Source organism: Lissotriton helveticus, chromosome 4_1 (assembly GCF_964261635.1).
Source record: "Lissotriton helveticus chromosome 4_1, aLisHel1.1, whole genome shotgun sequence".
NCBI classification, from domain to species: Eukaryota; Metazoa; Chordata; class Amphibia; order Caudata; family Salamandridae; genus Lissotriton; species Lissotriton helveticus.
In genome coordinates, this window is record NC_136063.1 from 1290880880 (window position 1) to 1290900264 (window position 19385).

Below are 19385 nucleotides of genomic sequence, written 5' to 3' on the forward strand. Positions count from 1 at the left end.
CTGTATCTGGTATCATAAACAACTAATCATGTAACATCTTTTGGAAAGAGTGCTAGATTTACTATCAACTTACATTCATATGTTCACCCACACATGTGTGCACCCATCTCTCTCCATACATGCTTGGCGATTGATGATAAATGCGGTGTTCATGTGAGAGTAGCTAAACACACACCTAACCAGATGCTTTTATTTCGGTGGGGATGTCGGTTCAGTCAAAAACCTCTCTACAGACAGTTTGCAGACAGCCAACCTGTAGCACACACCATGCCAGTCCTCCTCCCATCCCTCATTTCATGAAGTAATTGGCCTTCAAGCAGGAGAAGCTGGGGGCATTCCTCCCCATTCTTTTACTTTTTCTCAGTGGACAAATACTTTCAGAGCAAAAGTTGTAACAAAAAAACATGTCAGGATACCTTGCTGGTTTGCTAGGGACTGTTACTTCTTTACAAACCACACCGCAAGGGCACTTGGGAGTTTCTTATTCCTCCCATGCCGTCCTATCCACCCCTTCACTCCTCCCACAACACTGATTGCCCCCCCCCCACTACCACCCCTCCAAGCGTAGGAGTAAATGTTTGGCAATATTCCAAGTAGGTCATAAGCTTCAAAAAATTTAAGTAGCTTGCCCATGCAATGGCAAACACGCAGAATTTGTTAGATCAGTATGGATGGCTTTTATTTAATTAACCACTACTTTTATTTTATGTGGCAGCATTCCTCACTCCTATTCTGCATGGCATTTCTCCATTCACATGCTCTCCATTGCAGCTCTTTCAGTGTGCATTATTTATCGGTGTTTAAAGCCGAATGGAGCAGAACGCTCCACTTCCGGACCTTCACTGTTGTGGATGCTGCTCATTGCCTGCCCTCGGGCTGCAGCATGTTGACAGATTGGATTCATATCAATACAAAGAGGCTCTGCCAACTCTAGGGGCCTGCTTCTAATATCTAAAGAGCAAACTTTCTGATTGAATGTTGTGCTGATGTAAGCTTTTTTCTTAGTCAGTAGAAGTGGTCAGGGAAAGTGCTTATCTGTGGAAGCAGGTATCAGAGCACACGTATATGCGTCGTCTATCAAAATTACTTTAAATTACTTCCATTAATCTTGTTACGGTACAGCAGTGTTAGATGCTTGCAAACCAAAAAACATAAGTAAAAAACATTCTCATTTACAATGCCAATAGCTCAAACTTTCACCAATATGATGCATATTGCATTGAAAATGTTTGTTGCATTTTGCTTACATGTTTTGCTGAATCTTTTTGTTGAAATTAGGACTCTGAGCACTGTCCCACTGCTGACCAGTGCTAAATTGCATGTGTTTCTTCCGTAAGCATGTGTGCAATTGGTGTATACCTGATTGGCGCCACCCTTATAAGTACCCTTTAAAGCTGCTGCAGTCAATGTGTGTACAGCTTACTGCCTCTTTGGCCTAGCATTTAAAACTACTTGCTAAGCCTTAAACTCTCCCTTTCTTACACATGAGCCACCTGCCTGTGAATCATCTAGCAATTTCAAATCTTTAAAGACCCTACAGAGCTGTGCAGTTTTCTTTTTTTTTTCCTTTTTTTTATTGGAAATATTAATGCATTTACAATGAATAAGAAAAAAAAGAATAGAACAATACAGATAAAATCCGGACGTAAAAGCAGTAATACTTTAAAAAAACCAGGCTCATCACCAATACACAATCAAAGGGTGCTACGACAGTACTAACATATTCTGGCAGCATAATCCAACAGGACCAAATACATCTTATTTACAATTCATAAAAGTTTGATCTTAAAAATATAGTTATGGTGGTAATGGGATAATTTCATCGACACTCCTACAACTTCGCCCTCCTCCACTCTGTGACAGGTGCCCATAGCCTTCTTCCAAAATCCCGTGTTTTTAGTCCCTTTTGTTCATATAGGCAGGACTCAATATTATGGATTCCCAGCAGCCTAGATAGCCACATTTGGAAGGAGGGGGCCACCGTATCCTTCCAACCTGCCGAAATTAAAAGCCTGAGTACAGCCACGGATATAAAAATCAGTGCTTCTTCCTCTTTTCCTAGTTTTAAATTAGAATCCATACCCAAAATCATTAGGGTAGGGGATAGGTCGATCTTATGACCTAGCAGCCCCTCCCAAAACTTTTCAATCTCATTTTTAACAGGCGTTAAAAGGTTGCAATTGAAAAACATATGTAATAAGTCTGCTTGGCCATCCCCACACCTTGGACACGTATCGTCGGTCCTAACCCCCCAGGCAAATAATTTCGCCGGGGTATAGTACAGGTTAAACACCGTCTTGTAATGTTGGGCCTTTAAGTTTGTGGCTCTAAAAATCTTTTTATTCAATAGAAGGGCCTGATCAACATCTATATCAGGGTTGCCCAATTTTCTGGCCCAGGCTACCTCTGTCTTATCCACATCATCTTGGATCTCTGAGATAAAAATGTTATACAAGATCCTAATTTTTTTACACCCTCTAGACATGGCCTCCAATAAGGGACAAATACCGGGGGATGTCAATTTTGGTCTCTGAGCCTTCAATGAGCGTATCAGTTGGATATACACAAACCAATGGTTGTCAGGGATTCCATACCTATTTTGTAAAACATCAAAGCTTACTACACCCTCTCCGTCAATTACTTGCCACAATGATTTGATACCCAACCCACCCCATACTTTGAAAGTCCTATCTGCTTCTAGCACTAAGAGGAGGCTGGAGTTATAGATGTGTAGGTATGGATTGATTTTAGGGATGTTACAAAATTTTCTACAGCCCATCCAAACTCGCCAGACACCATCAATAATCTTGAACCTTGCCTTCTTATAGAATCTACGATCGATCTCACAAAGCATTAGCCCCAGCGCCTTCCTTCCTAACAATAGCTCAAATATGGAAGGAGGATGCTCAATTTCTAAAGTAACATCATTACGGAATGTCTCTGGCTGGAAAAGCACAGGCATTTGGGTCAGGAGGCAGGTTCAATGATACAGCTTTAAATTGGGGAGAGCCAAACCCCCCCTGTCTTTTGGTAGGGACAACAGATTAGTGGACCGTCTAACTTTCCCAAATTGCCAAATGAATTTAATAAAAATTGACTCTAGATTTGCGATCATTTTCTCTTCAAAAAATAGAGGTATGGCTCGAAATAAATATAATACTTTAGGGAACAAAGTCATTTTGACAGCGTTCACCCTCCCAATTAATGATAAATGTAGACCATCCCACCTTCTCAGATCGGATTTAATTGATTTGATAAGTGGTGTAAAATTATCTTCCACAATTTTATCTACATTAGCATTGATTGTTACCCCTAAATAAACTGCTGCGTCCACAAATCTAGAATCAGCTTTCACCACATTCCTTGTGCAAATAATCTGGGTCTTAGCTTCGTTTAATAGGTAACCTGACCTAGCACCAAATTTTTTCGTTAGATCGGACAGAATCTCCATTGCCTGCTGGGGATCAGAAGAGAATACCGCGATATCATCCGCGTAAGCTAAAACTTAATTTTCATATCCGATAAAAACCACTGGTCTTAATCTAGGACACCCTAGTATAGCCTGAATTAGTGGATCAATGAAAAGGGAGAAGAGAATCGGGGAGCACGGGCATCCCTGACGGGTCCCTCTCTTTATAGAGAACAGATTCGATTTCTCTCCCATAATCGTCACACTGGCAACTGGATCTTGGTACATTGCCTTAAGTGCTCTTATAGTTTTCTGTCCAAACCCTCTTCCTGCTAAGATATCCCAGAGATAGCCCCAGACCACCCGGTCAAAAGCTTTTTCCGCATCGAGCAGGATCATGGCCATCTCCCCCCCGTGGCGACATGGGCATCAAATAGAGCAATAGCTCTGCTGGTATGATCCGTCGTGCCACGTCCGGGAATGAACCCATGCTGCCACGGAGAGATGAGACCGCCTATGATCCTGCCCAACCTCAAGGCCCAGATCTTAGAATATAGCTTTGTGTCGGAATTGATAAGCGAAATAGGTCTGTATGACCCCGGATTCTCAGTGGGTTTACCCTTTTTATGGAATATAATAATATTCGTCTCTTTCCAGGAATCCGGGGTCTGACCTGTACTGGCTATCCCATTGAAAAGATCTACCAGGAGAACAATGGTTTCCGATTCTATGCATTTATAGGCCTCCAAGGGAATGCCATCGGGTCCTGCGGCCTTCCCTGATGCCAGGTCGTGTAGGGCTATCTTAACCTCCAGTTGAGTAATATCCTTATCTAGTTCTTCTCGTGATAAGGTATCAAGGCGCGGTCCTGAATCTTCCAAACTATCTTGCTGCTCTCCAACCCTACTCTCGTCATCATATAATTTCTTATAGAATTCTTTAAAAACATTTAGAATCTCCTTAGTTTCAGTATATTCTTTACCCCTTTCCACTATCTTTGAGATTACATTTTTAGACCTCTCTTGTCTTAATCGGAGAGCGGGAGCTCTACTGGCATGTTCGCTTGTTTCATAGCGATTGGTTCTAGTGGCCTGATATTCCCCTATCGCCTTTTGAGTGATCAATTTCTGTAACTCTGCCTTAATAGCAGAGAGGGCATTATAGCTATTATTTCCATCACCACCTGATGCTATAACCCTGACATGCTCTTCTTCAATATTAGATAGTCTTTCCAACAGTTTGGTTTCCTCCAACCTATCTTCCTTTTTCATTTTTGCTGAAAAACTGATGGTCTCGCCTCTCAAAGCCGCTTTGAAAGATTCCCATACAATATTACGGGAGGCGCTATATCTATTAGCATCGAAAAAAGCTTCCGACCAGTTCTTTAAATGGGTTACAAATCTTAGGTCTGCCAATAATCTCCTTTCAAAGGTCCAATGGGATTTAACTCTTTGACCACCAACCCTTTTATACAGGACTACCAATGGGTTGTGGTCCGACAGCACCCTCGGTAGCCTAGTGATGGTAACTTTATTGATTTCTGAGGAGGAAATAAAAAAGTAGTCCAATTTAGAATGCTTCTGGGCTGGGTTCGAGAAATATGTAAAGCCGGAGTTTTGTGGTTCTTTAGTGCCCCAAATATCGGATAAGGCCAGGGATCCCATAAGTGCTTTTATTGCCCTGAAAACCCTGGGCTTCCGACGACCATACTTTGCATTGTTCCCCCAGTTTGCTGAAATATTTAGATCTCCACAAACTATTAGAGGTCCCGGCCAGCCAGCTAATTCGATCTCTAGAAAATCAAAAACCTCTGGGTCATCTCCGTTAGAGCCATAAATTACGCATAAAGTTATGCCAATTTCCAACTCTGTGATAGCCCATCTCCCGTGACTGTCAGTCTTAGCCCTTTTAACACCGCACAGGGATTTCCTCACCAAAATGGTGACCCTCCTGATCATTGTAGATTGAGAGGAGCATGCAACTAGCTCAAAACCATTCAAAAACAGAAGGTGCGTCTTTGCCCAAGGGAGGTGTGTCTCCTGGAGACAGAGTACATCTATTTTATTGAATTTAACAAAGTGAGCCAATCTTTGTCTCTTTCTCCAGTCATTTAGACCGCCCACATTCAATGTGCAAATATTACAGTCTAACATCATAGCTATTGATTTGATGACCCCTGTGAGCCCTGACGCTTAATTCTATTACCCTTATTTGATTGCTCTTTTTGTCCGGACAAATCAATCAAAACAGTAATGCATTTTATATTCCCATTTTTCATTTTCGACCATCTGCACCCCCCCACCCCCCATCCCCACCCCTCCCACCCCCTACCCCCCAACCCCTCCATCTCTACCCCCCACCCCCCACACTGTGAGGTGCACAGATCTAGTCTGTGCATGCGATGAAATGCATAGCTTACGGCGAGGACAACTAGACATACAATTCAAAAAAGAAACCACCAAAACCCCCCAACAAAAAAAACCTTCAAGTGTACATTGAAAAGTCTGACGCATTGAGAACCCTAACCTATAGGCAAAGGAGCATGAAATAAATTATACCTGTAATACCCTTATACCTTTATAATCAATGAAACTGTCAGTTTATCAAAATCTATTTGCCCAGGCTGTCTAGATACTCCTTAGCCTTCACTTCTGAGGAGAAGTACATTGTTTTCCCTTCATTGATTATCTTTAACTGTGCAGGGTTAATCAGATAGGCTTGAAGTTTCTTATCTTGAAAGGGTTTTTATCAACCCCCTAAGACGCCATCGTCTTTCCACAGTCGCGTGGCAGAAGTCTGGGCGAACAAAAAACGACACCCCATCTACATTTCTCCTGGCATCAGGTCTAGCCTTATCCGCAATCGCCTGTCGAAGGACAAAATTACCCAGAAATATCAGTACTGCTCTGGGTTTATCCCCTTCCTTGGTGCTCCTTCTCTGATTGAAAGGAAATCGGTGCACTCTTTGTAGTTCTTTGGGCCAGTCCCAGCTTGAAAGCTCCGGGAAGGCTTGTTGAAACAGTTTGATGATAAAAGCCCTTATGTCCAAACCTTCGGCTCCCTCCGGAATTCCCAAAACTCTCAGGTTGTTCCTTCTAAGCCGATTTTCCATTTCTTCCAACTTCCACTGTATGTCTAACACCTGAGAGCATTGAGCTTCAACCTTAGATACAGCACCTGCCACCTCGGTTTCTGTTGCTACCACAGGCTCCTCCAGATTCGACACTCTATCTCCTGTAGCGGCACAAGCTTTAGAAAGTTTCCGCACCACTCCCTGCATTTTCCTCATCGCAGCCTGCGATTTCCGGCTATCCTGGCGCGTCTCCTCTCTGTGAGCCAAAATCTCTTGGTGTATAGACTCCAACAGGGATAGTTGTGTCTGTTCCATCAGGGGGGTACCAATTAAAGGGAGGGCAGAGGAGTGGTCCCAGCTTAATTCACTTTGCTTTGGCTCTTGTCCCCAGGCAGCCTTTTTGGTTTTCATAGCAGTGGCTGGCATGTCGCTCTCAGGATCGGGGTCAGAGTCTGACTCTTCACCAGAGCTGTGCTACTCATCCTCTTCAGACCACTCACCTCCGCCTTCAGAGACTGAGAAGAAAGCCTCACTAGGATCATTCTCCTTTTCCCCGATAGCTCCTGCTGCTCCCCCCTCAATCATATCTTCATTTCCCGCCGGGGGTTCTAACAGGGTTTCTAATGTGCTGGGTATCTCTTCACTCGCATTCTCCAAAATTTTATTGCCACAAGGTGGTGTCTCATTAATGCAACCTGCTGCAATAGGTGTCCCTTCCACGGGATCTCCCCCTGGTGCTTGAGGAATAAGGGGTACATCAGAGTTCTCAGGTAAATCATGTACTACCAAAGGAGCACTTTCCCCCAGAACCTTCTCCCCCTTCTCCTTACCGGCCTTTACCAGTAGCTCCAAAACAGTAGCGGAAGCTAACCGGGTCTTGGGGCCCCCCTGCTGTCTCTTTCTTTGCTGGTTTTGTAATGGAAGCTCTTCTCCATGAATGGGGTCCGTTATTAAGACCTCTGCCTCATCTTTTGCAGCTTTCTTTCTGGCATTATTTGACTTTGAGCTGGGGTTCTGTTTAGGAGCCATTTCGTCCCTCAGCTGCTGAAAACCTGCTCGATAGCTACTCCCAGAGCAGATGGACTTCTGCTTCCTCTCCTGACTCCACTGACAGCAACACCGAAGCGAGCTCCGCGGCTGTTCTCGACTCGGCAGATGACTCCGCCCACCTCTCAGCTCGAGGCGGCAGCCGGGAATGACAGCCTCCAGCGCCCGCAGCACAGCCCGCAGCACAGCCCTGAAACGCCGCCTCGAAGACCCGAGCCGCGCGAGGGTCAGCCACATTTCACCGTTTCAGCACCAAGAGAAGCCTTTAAGCAAGGTATGCCAGCTATGCGCGATGGGTTATTCGGTAGTACGTTTTGAGAGGGGTTTCATCCAGATTACCGTCCTCGCCGTACCTGCTCTGCACCGGCCACTCAAGCGGCCGCCATCTTGCCTCCAAGCTGCTGTGCAGTTTTCATGATCTTGCAGATTAGAGGGAACAGAGTAAGCGGTCTGTAGTTCTTTAAAGAGACATGGTCAAGGTCAGCCTTCTTCAACAAGAAAGTAGTCACTCCTCTTTTGCAGGCAGGAGTTTCTGCAGCAAATTATGTATTCACTTATACAAAATATGTGTGGGAGGAGCAATTCCGTCTAGGATTTGCCTCATTCTCAGTTCCCGCAAGGTGGGGGGGGAAAAGGTAGACCGTCGGGGGGTCTAACAATTTGGATAGCAACCCATTTAGGTTGCAGTGCTAGGTTTATGGACACAGCATCAGAGGACGTGCAATGTGTTATTCTAGAGTGGCAGAACGGCTCCAGACTCGCACTGGTCAATATCGATTCTAGACCTATGAGCTCCACCTCTGAGTCCGGAGCCATCGAAGAGTTATCCTCCTTCTCAACCAAGATTCCTGAGGGAGCCACGCTTGTGGGGGGAGGAGATCTCAACTCCCACTTTGAACCACTTGAGGGTTTGCTGGATGGCGTCAACCAGGAGGATGATGTTTGGAAAATTCCACAAGTGGCAGGCCCTTCGGCAAGGCCATGGGCTCCTCTGGCCGTTCAAATTACGTCACTGACGCTGAACCATTCTATCAGGGCATGTAATGGCCGTACAAAGTCTGACAACCCGCCTATGTCCACCTTTAACAAACCAGGGAGGGAGGCACAACTTGATTACATTTTTGTTGAGTGCAGTGCGTGGAATAGAATACTAGATTTTAGGGTTGTACCCAGGGGAGAGAGTGATCACAACCCCTTGATTCTGGACTTTTCCTTGCCTGGTATTTATAAGGGCCGTTCATCTTTACAGCCCGGTACACCTAACAGGGCTATCCTGTCAAGTAATAGACGCAGGGTAAAATGGGACAAGCTGGTTAAAAATCCAGATGGAGTAGGCGAATTGTATGCCCGGGTTATCCCAGTACTAGTTGATGTAGCTGCTCTTATTGAACAGCACTCTACGTAGGATTTTAATGAAAGGCTGGGAGAACTTAATAAGGTATTACTTAACAGTCTCTCAGATATCCTAAATCCCCATGGTTCTAGTGGGAGTAGGGCTGGAAGGAAGCCAACCTGGTATAACAGGGCTTGCAGATTGGCGAAAAGAGAACTCCTTGGCGCATTGAAAGAGAATAACAACAGGGAACTTATACAGCGCAGGAGGAAAGTATACCGGCAGCTAATCCATCATGCTAAGATCGAGTGGGGGAATGAAAATTGGGCGAAGTTAACATCAGCCCTAGCGGTTAAAGATGCATGGAAGTTCTGGCAAATTGTGAGCACTGGTTCGGTTGAACCAGAGCTGGCAGTAGTGCCGAATATTGCAGCAGAGATATGGGAAGAACACTTTAGCACCCTGTACAAGGGGGATAATTCCCGTATGGAGTTCCTTCCAGGTGACACATTGAAAAGCCCTGTCCTTGGCTCACCCGAGCTTAGGTTCACTTTAGGTGAGGTCCGGGCTGCTATATCTAAGCTCCCTGTGGGTAAAGTCCCAGGGCTGGACAAGGTACCGGGCGATCTTTTCAAACATGAACCCGGGATTTGGGCTCCCTATCTATTAACAATTTTTAATGCAATCCTTGGAGGTATGGCAGTCCAAAGTACTTGGCTTGGAGCAGAGCTAGTCCCTATCTTCAAGAAGGGGTCGCCTCTGCTCCCAGCCAACTACAGGCCAATTAGCCTAATAGATGTATCCCAGAAACTCTTTGCAAGGCTGATTCTGTACCGCCTCTTGGACTGGATAGAGGACTTTGACATTTTAAGCCCGTATCAGGCGGGCTTTAGAAAGAACGTATCCACCACAGACCAGATTTTCAGATTAACTATGCTCTTCTGGAAAACGGTCAAGGTAGAGGGTGGTTCATTATATACTGTTCTCGTAGAACTCCGTGCGGCCTTCGATCTGGTCCCACGCAGGAAACCTTGGAGCGTTCTAGGGGACTTAGGCATCCCAATCCCCCTTCTGAACATCATAATACGACTCCATACTCAGAATTTCGCAAGGGTGAGGTGTGGGAGAGATGGCAACCTGTCATCTAGCTTCTCCGTTGGCAGGGGGGTAAGGCAGGGTTGCGTCTTGGTGCCTACCCTGTTTTGCCTCTATGTCAACGGAGTAATCCCCCATCTGAATGCAGTCTCCAACAGAGATGCCCCAAGGCTCGCTGGGTCGGGGATCTCTGAGATTATGTTCGCAGATGACACCCTGTTACTCTCTAAGACTCTGATGGGTATACAGCGAGTCTTGGATGGCTTTGTCACCTTCTGTCATGATCGGGGGCTCGAAATAAATGCATCTAAAACGAAATTCATGATTTTCAATCCCCTGAAAACATCACGCCCAAACCCTGCTATAGGAGGTGCCCGGCTTGAAAGAGTGCAGACGTTTGAGTTCCTGGGTCTGACTCTTAATGAAAATATGACCTGGGCTCAACACCAGATTAAATCTCAATTAAAGCACTCTCAAAAGGCGGGGGGCATTCTTAAACTACTAAATAAATCCATGCTAAAACCGATTGGCTCACCTCTTGAAATTTACAAAATGCAGGCACTTGGGGCGGTAATTTATGGGGGCGAATTGTGGGGTCACAACTGTGCCCCTTCAATTACCGTCACAGAAAATAAGTTCCTTACGCAGTTGGTATCTTTGCCTTCAAGCACACCCCTGCTCCCCCTTAGGCTCAACCTGGGATTGAGACCATTAAAAGAGGAATTGGGCCTTAAGCCCTTAACTTTTTGGAGGTGACTCTGGGTAACATCAGAACTCGCCACTTATAGGCAAGAACTTTCGAAGCTGGTAAATCTTCCGAATGCATGGAAACTTCCCTGGCTAAAATACATAAGGCAGGAATTTGAGAGGCTAGACTGCCCCCTACTGTGGAGTAATCCGGATCAAGCTTGTAGAAGCATATCCCGTAAAGAGCTGGTTAACTTGTACTATGATTATAACCTGTCTGCCCGTTTATCGAATGCCCAAACGGGGACATTGTCGAGCACATTCTTAGCAATGAAAGACTATTACAAATTGGAGACTGTTCTTGATGATATCAGTCCTACTGGTCTTAGGAAGTTGTATCTCCAATGGAGACACGACTCTCTCCCAATTAGAGCCCTTACTAGCTGATGGTGCCCATCTACCTCTAAAAATTGTCCTGCCTGCACCGCGGAGCTAGAAAATGACTTGCATGTAATGTTCTTCTGCCCCTCCTACCAGACACCTAGGAAGAAGTGGATTGTCCCAATTTGCAAAAACTTGGGGATTAGGCAGTGTTTTCACTCCTACCGAATATTAAAAACTGATTTATCTCCAGTAATTGTTTTTGCTGTAACTAAATTCTTAGCTGCTATGTGGAACATCAGAAGGAATTATGTGGTAAAATGAGATTTAGTGTACTTTTGTATAGCTTTAGGATGCTTGAAGGTTATTAGTGAGGGGAGGGACTTTGAGTTGACTTTCTTCTTTTTAATTATTTATAATGCTTTTCTATCTTATCATGAAGAAATAGTTTTATTGACATGATGTATTTTTGGCTTTCTCATGCTAACATGTAACGATTTGAACTGAAATTTTACTGTTGATGCATTGTGACCTCTTTTATGATATTTTTGTCGAAATAACGATGATAAAGATGATTAGGACTCTGAGCACTGTCCCACTGCTGACCAGTGCTAAATTGCATGTGTTTCTTCCGTAAGCATGTGTGCAATTGGTGTATACCTGATTGGCGCCACCCTTATAAGTACCCTTTAAAGCTGCTGCAGTCAATGTGTGTACAGCTTACTGCCTCTTTGGCCTAGCATTTGAAACTACTTGCCAAGCCTTAAACCCTCCCTTTCTTACACATGAGCCACCTGCCTGTGAATCATCTAGCAATTTCAAATCTTTAAAGACCCTACAGATAAAGCTGTGCAGTTTTCATGATCTTGCAGATTACAGGGAACAGAGGTCTGTAGTTCTTTAAAGAGACATGGTCAAGGTCAGCCTTCATCAACAAGAAAGTAGTCACTCCTCTTTTGCAGGCAGGATTTTCTGCAGCAAATTATGTATTCACTTATACAAAATATGTGTGGTGCTTTCTCTGTGCTGGGTGGACTGTGTATCCAACCTCAACAGCGTCCTATGCCCTCTTGCCCAAAAGGGATTATTCTAGTGCCCAGTATGGCAATCCAGCCCTGAAGCATGACACTCTGTTTTATTTGTCAAGAAATCATAGACACCTTGCATATTTCTATATTTGTTCTATTATTCATCACTCACCTTGACGAGCTCCATCATATCTTTGACAAATCCGTCCACTTCAGGCCCTTCTAGGGCTCCGGTTTTGCTCTGAAAGAAAATAAAAAAAATAATGCATACCCAAATTTGTATTCAAAAGGTTCAGAAGGTTCGTAATTTCTGAGCTGTGTATCAAATACTCCATGCAGATTCATTTTCAGTTCTATTATTTAAACATTTTTCATTGACATTTCTATAGACACAAGAGAAAACTCAGGGCAGGCACGCCCCATCATAAGTGTGCATACATCAACAAGCACAAGGTATTCATGTGGCCATACCCACGCCCAACAGGAATTAGAAATCACTGAGTAATGGGAGCTGGCATCAGTTACAACACAAATGGTCAGCATTATTCCTACAACATCTCTGATGGCTGTCAACATAAGAGCCCGGTCTCACATAACCAGAAACACACATGCAAACTGTTAGATCTGGGGGTCTCCAGTTGGCAGAGGTAGGTACCACTGTCCAAATCGGGACCCTTGCTTCTAGTCAGGGTAAGGGGGATACACTCTTTGGATAACCCCTGCTCACCCCCTTGGTAGCTTGGCACGAGCAGACAGGCTTATCAAAGGCAATGTGTAAAGTATTTGTACCAACACTCACAGTAACACAGTGAAAACACCACAAATGGACTCAACACCAGTTTAAAAAAATAAAGTATCTTTATCTAAACTACACAAGACCAAAACAACAAAAATCCAACATACACTGTTCCAAAATAAGTCTTTAAAAAGAGTTTAAAGGTTTGCACCAAAATAATTCACAGTTGCGTCGCTTTTAGCCCAAAGTACCTGTAGATGCGACAAAAGTTCCAAGTGGAAACTGCAGCGTTGGAAAACAAGTGATGTGTCACTCCTGAGACCCTGGTGAGGCGATGCGACAACCCCGCTGCACGCAGTGGGCGGGTTGCGTCGAGTCCAATCTGTATGGGGAGCGATGCGATACCTTGTATGGATTCTGGGTTGCAGGTTCATTAGGAAGCGTTTTGCACAGGCATGATGCGACGATCTCCGGGACAGTGACGATCTTCAGTGCGGCGGCAATGCACGGCGCAGCGTTGATCTTTTCCTGTCGCGGCCCCTCGATGCTTTGACTCTGCGACGATATTCGCAGCGACAGATGCAGTCTGTAAGCAAGCGGTGCAACAGTTCTCACAGCGACGACAGGCTCTGCGACGCTACTCGCAGCAAATGGAATCTTCCCGCAACAGGGCGATGCGCTACAGCAAGCGAACGATGCGATCGTCCTTGCAGCAGAAATAGGCGTCGCGGCGATCTTCGCAACAACTGAAATTCTCTTGCACTGTCGACGATGCGCTCCACAAGCGAGCGCTGCGTGCAAAATTGTAGATTTTCTTGTCTTGTCTTGTTTTCCAGCTCCTCAAACAGCAGGAAACAACCTCCAGAAGCCCCACAAATAGATCAAGCACTCTAGGCAGGTCAGAACTCACACAGCACATTTCAGGGGGACGCTGGGGGTGAAGTCCTTTTGTGCCTGGGACTTCTTAACAGGAGGCCAGTTCTTCTTAGGCCCTTGGAGATCTCTTCAACCAAGGGGACACAGCAACAGCAAAGTCCTTCCCCTCTCCTTGGCAGAATAGCAACTGCAGGTCAGCCCACAAACACAAAGCAGGACAGTCCTTCCTCTTCAGTCTTCCAGCTTTTCTCCTCAGCAGAGGTTCCTTCTTGATTCCAGGATGATCTAAAGTTCTGGGGTCTGGGTATCCCTTTTTATACCAATATTATCTTTGTTCTTTGAAGGCAGAGAGGCCTTTGCCTAGTCCAAACCAGTTCTGGTCAGTCCTGGAGCACTCTGTTTACATGACTCCTTCTTTCCTTTGAGAGAGAGGGACAGGGTTGTCAGCCGCCCAGCAGGAGGTGGAGCCAGCATTGTGGAAGGCAGGCACAGCCCTATTCAGGCCCAAGTGCTATCCCCTCCCACCACTCAAGATGCAGATGAAACTATTCAGCCTAGTGCTGATTCACCCAGCCTCCTGGAGCCACCCCAGCCCCTATCACTCACAATCCAGACAGTCAATTCACAAACAGGCAAAGGCACACAGAAAGGTTAGACAAGAAAACAGCCACTTTCTAAAACTGCTGTTTTCAAATACAGGATTTAAAAAACATCCTTCCTAAAAGATGGGTTATTTAATTCTGAGTTCAGAGAGACCAGACTCCAATTTTCTATCTTGCGCCTATGGGAAGATATGCGGTAAACATTATACACAGCATTCCCCATTCTAGCCTATGGGCAAGATACCCTTTCAATAGTGAAAAATGAAATTGGCAGTATTTCACTATCAGAGCATGTCACCCTTACTAGTACATGCTCTACCTTTCACATACACTGCACCCTGCCCAGGGGGTACCTTGGGCCTTCCATAGGGGTGTCCAATGTGTACAGAATGGGAAGGGTTAGGCCTGGCCAGTGGGGCCTCGGGTCAGGTCAACATGGCAGTTAGCAACTGCACACAGGCACTGCTGTGGCAGGCCTGAGACACCATTTTAGGGCTCCTCATGTGGGTGGCACAATCAGTGCTGCAGGCCCACTAGTAGCATTTGAATCTCCAGCTCTGGCACACTCAGTGGACTTTACTAGGGACCTACTGATAAAACAAATATGCCAATCCTGGATACCCAATCATTATAGTCATTTATATAGAGAACATATGGACTTTATCACTGTTCAGCAGTGGTAAAGTGCCCAGAGCCCTATTACCAACAACCACAGGTCAGGAAAAACAAGGGAGGAAGATGCAAAATGTTTGGGGATAACCCTGCAAAAAGAGTCATTTCTATCACAAACAAAAAGGACTAAAAGAGAAAACAAGGAGCGTGGCCAAGATGGCTGCGAGGTAAGATGCGTCTCGCCACTTCTCCGCTGACCCCTGATTTCAGCACCGGCTTCTAGCCCCGTACAGCACGGAAGCCCAGCAAAAGCTGCCATTACCCACTAGGCACAGACGGCATCACCGGGAGATCGACCCCGGAGCCCTGCGGCTGAGTTCTGTGCTCCCGATTCACTGCCTGGACTGAGTGCCGGAGTGAGGTGGCAAGCGGCGTCACCATGGCAGCGTTAGCCGGACTCCTGCACCTGCGGCCACTGAGCTGTGTCGGTGCACCAAGGATCCCGGCTGGTGACTGTGGTCTTCCCTGCTGCGTCAGACCTCTATATGGAGCATCGGTGGCTGAAGTCGACCACCAGACTGAAGTTGGGGCACCATCTTGCACCATCTTGCATTGGGCAGCGGGCCCTCCAGTGTGGGAGCCGGGTGGACTGCGGCAGCCCACACACATTCTGGAACCTGTGGTGAGCAGAGCGGGCTCACGGGGGCGGCCCTGCCCTCAGAGCTGAGGCCAACCCCGGGAGGCCCCCATTACTTCGACAGCGCCCTGGTCCGGATCCCTGGACTGTGGTTGCATGCCTCAACCTGAACCCCATGTGATAGGCACCTGGTACCGGCACCTATCCGGGAGGGCCCTATAGGCTGGACTTCCTCCAGAAGTCCAGCCTATTGGGGCCTGTGGCACGGGTGGAGAACTGGCGGTGGTGGTCCCGTCCTGCCATTTTGATGTGCAAAGCTTGGAGCCACCAGCACCGTGTTGTCGAGTGAGCCTTGGGGCCAGCAGCGGCTGCAAGGGTCCTAACCATGCACCCTCGCAAGCTTGGGGAGCATTGAAACTGGATCCCCCCTCGTGAACCCACACGGCCCCCTGGGGCACGGACCTGAGCTGGTGGCAGATCGTCGGCACTGAGGAGGTGCCTCATCCCGGCACAAGACATGGCCTGAGAGTGCCTGAGGCTCAGACGGGAGGGACTCCTTCAGTGAGCTGTCAAAGGGGCTTATCTAGCGCAGGCTGGCTTGAAGACCTAGCACTTCCCGGGGGGGGGGGGACTACGGTGCCTAGAACTCGCTTATGCACGGGGTTTCGAGCGTGGCCACCATTAGAGGTGGCTGCAGAGAGTTGGGTTCGGCGCCCCGCAGAGGCGGCCCAGCCAGGTCTGGGTGCGGCTTGTGGGTGTGCCGTGGGCCCTCCACTCGTACCCCAGTTGGTCATCAGCGGGGCCGCCTGGGACTCTCGAGCCAGGAGCAGCTGCAACATTGAAAGACATCGTTGGGCCAGGTCTCTGGCGGCCGGCACCGGAGATGCTGGAGGGTGATGAGCATGACCTCCACCGGGGCAAAAAAGAAAAATCGCTCAACGAACTCTTTGCCTGGGCACACGGCCGAGAGGCGGCGGATCATACGCTGCCAGACACCGCGGCACAGATGGACGCCTCCAAAGAGGAACTGGTAATATGGGCATTCCTGGAGTCCCTGTTCTCGGCCTTGTGAGATGACCTCCAAACAGTAAAACGCGACTTCCCCGCAGAGATCAAGGACATACGCAGAGATGTGGACAGCATAGGGGAGCGAGTGGTAGCACTCGAGGAGAAGAGGGACGCCCATGACTCCGAAATGGCTACCCTGCAGCAGGAGGTGCTTCGCATGCATGATCAACAGGTGGACGTTTAATCCCACCTGGAGGATCTCAAGAACCCCCCATGCCGCCATCAGAATCCGAGGGGTGCGCACTAACAAAGAGGCTGGGGACATCTTCACATACGTGAGAGAGCTCTTCAACAAATACTGGGCCACTCGCCGGACGCTGACCTTAAGCTGGACCGAGCGCACAGGATGGGCCCACCCTGAGTGGCCGCACCGGCAGTCATTCTTGTCTGTATTCAGGATTTCCACACTAAAGAAAGAGATCTTACGCAAAGCCAGGTTGCTCCACCCGATCACCTTCAGGGGCCAGTCTTCCAACACTTAGCTGCCATCACACTCCAGAAACGCAAGACCTTTCGGCCCATCACGGAAGCCCTGCACCAACGCAATATCTCTTACTCCTGGGGACACCCGTTCCGCCTCATCTTTCGGCAAGACGACAAGTTGTACCAACTCCGCTCACTGTTGGAAACAAGCAGACTGTTGGCAATCGCTATCCTGGATGACACTGATGATGGTGCACACTCCGACCATGGGTCAGGTGATGGTCGACCACAATGAAGGCAAGAGAAGCGAAGGCGCCGCACTAATCGTTTGGATTCCGTGGCAGACAAGAGAGAACAGCAGGCCGCCCTTGAGGCCTTGCCAGAAGCTTTGGCCAAGTCATCGACCATATGACAGAGTTCGCTCTCAGCTGCGGGTTCTTCCTTTGGTGCCTAAGGTGGTTGGGGGCGAGGGGGCGGGGGACTACAATTGGTCACACAACAACCCAGTGGACTCTAATTCTGCTCATCTATGGATGACGGACTGATGATTGACTTTAAAAAAAATGTGGCCGCTTGTTGTACCTTTATTCTTTTTTATTCTATGCGGGCTTTCTCTTCCCCCTTTCTCTTCGCTTCCCTTCTTTCTTTTTCTCTCTCTTCAAGGGGGGACATCAGTACACAGAGTTTAGCTACCAACACGTTTGCAGTGCAATCGCCGATGGTATCCCATTGCAGGCCCTACCTAGGGTCCATGCCCCTCAGACTCCCATGATTCACAGCACGTCCACTCCTAGGACCTAGATGTCACCGCCCTCAATCAAAGTTCTCACACTTAATGTGAGGGGGCTCAATAACCCCATCAAATGCAGGACACTCCTTTCCTATCTAGAGAGCACAGGGGCAGACATCTGCCTTTTACAAGAGACAGACCTTCTCCCAAAAGATTGCCACCGGCTTCGGTCCTGCGCCTTTCTGACACATTTTTTCTCTTCTAGACCTACTAAGACAGCAGGGGTGGCAATTTTGGTTTCAAGGGCTTTTCAGGGGAAGGTGGTAATGAAGGAGGCCGAGATAAAAGGCAGACTGCTTACTTACCAATTCACCATAGGGGGACACACACTGATTGTAGGGTCTATCTATGCACCTAATGAGGGCCAGGAACACTTTCTGCATGATGTCCTCACTGAGGCTACAGCGACTCAGGAACGTCACATACGGATTGGGGGTGATCTTAACTTGGAGTTTGACAACGACCTAGACAGATCAGCGCAGCGCACAGGTGAAGTGGATGCGCTTTCTCGTTCGGGGCTCTCTAGGTTGAGCGATCTCAGTCTGGTGGACTTGTGGAGACACCTGCACCCTCAACTATGAGAGTTCTTTTTTTATTCTAACGCTCATAAAACATATGCCTGATTAGATTACTTTTTAAGCTTGAAGGCCCTCCTGAACATTACGACTCAACTACCGACCAGGCACTGGCGCCTACAAGATGCCCTCCTCCACCAACTGGGCACGGTTGCTCAGATACAGCGCACACTGGACGACTACCTGTTACACAACGATAACCCTGACACGGCCCTGTCCGGTAGATGGGAAGCCCTCAAAGCGGTTGTTAGAGGTGAAATAATCACCATTTCTTCAGCAGACAATGCAGAGCGTAAAAGGAAGAGGGAGTACCTGACACAACAAGTGAGCGAATGGGAGCAGATGCACCAACGCACTGGGGCCCCAGGCATTTGGCTACAGTTCACTGCACCTCGGGCGCAATTGGCCGCCATCAACCATGACAAAGCGGCATACGTTGCACTGCGTCTGCGACACTCCTTTTACATCGGGGGAGACAAGTGTGGGCGACTATTAGCACACAAGCTCAGGGGGTTAGGCAGCATGAGGGAATTCAGGAAATTAAAGACCACACTGTAGCACTACACTCGGATGGCGTGGCTATAGCCGAGACCTTCCGCACCTTTTACGCTCACCTTTACGATGAGCAACCTCTAGAGAGGGCAGACACAGACGCCTACCTGGCACAGGCTCGTCTTCCTGCTCTGCCCCCCGAGCAGGAGGCCCACATAGAGAGGGAGATAAGACGGGAGGAAGTCATAGCGGCCATAGCTCGTCTGAAATTAGCCAAATCGCCCAGCCCTGACAGCTACACGGCAGCTTTATACAAAGAATTTTGTTCCAGGCTTACCCCCTGCTCACCCAGCTTTTTTACTCCTTTGCAATGCCTGGGGCGATCCCTTCTTCCATGTTGGAGGCAGCGATAGTTGTCACCCTAAACCAGCGAAGGACAGGACGAGCGCGGGGCCTATCGGTCTATCTCACTTCTAAACATGGATCTAAAGCTGTACACCGGAATATTAGCAGCGCGGCTA

General features: G+C 47.5%; 1 protein-coding gene across 1 annotated transcript in view; it reads right to left on the reverse strand.

The window, feature by feature from the left end:
* Window positions 1-19385, reverse strand: part of SCGN (secretagogin, EF-hand calcium binding protein) — a 504919-nt gene that overhangs the window by 13370 nt on the left and 472164 nt on the right. The window contains exon 10 of the mRNA XM_078685785.1: window positions 12226-12294. Within this exon, the coding sequence (XP_078541911.1) occupies window positions 12226-12294 (69 nt within the window). The remainder of the gene's footprint in view (window positions 1-12225; window positions 12295-19385) is intronic.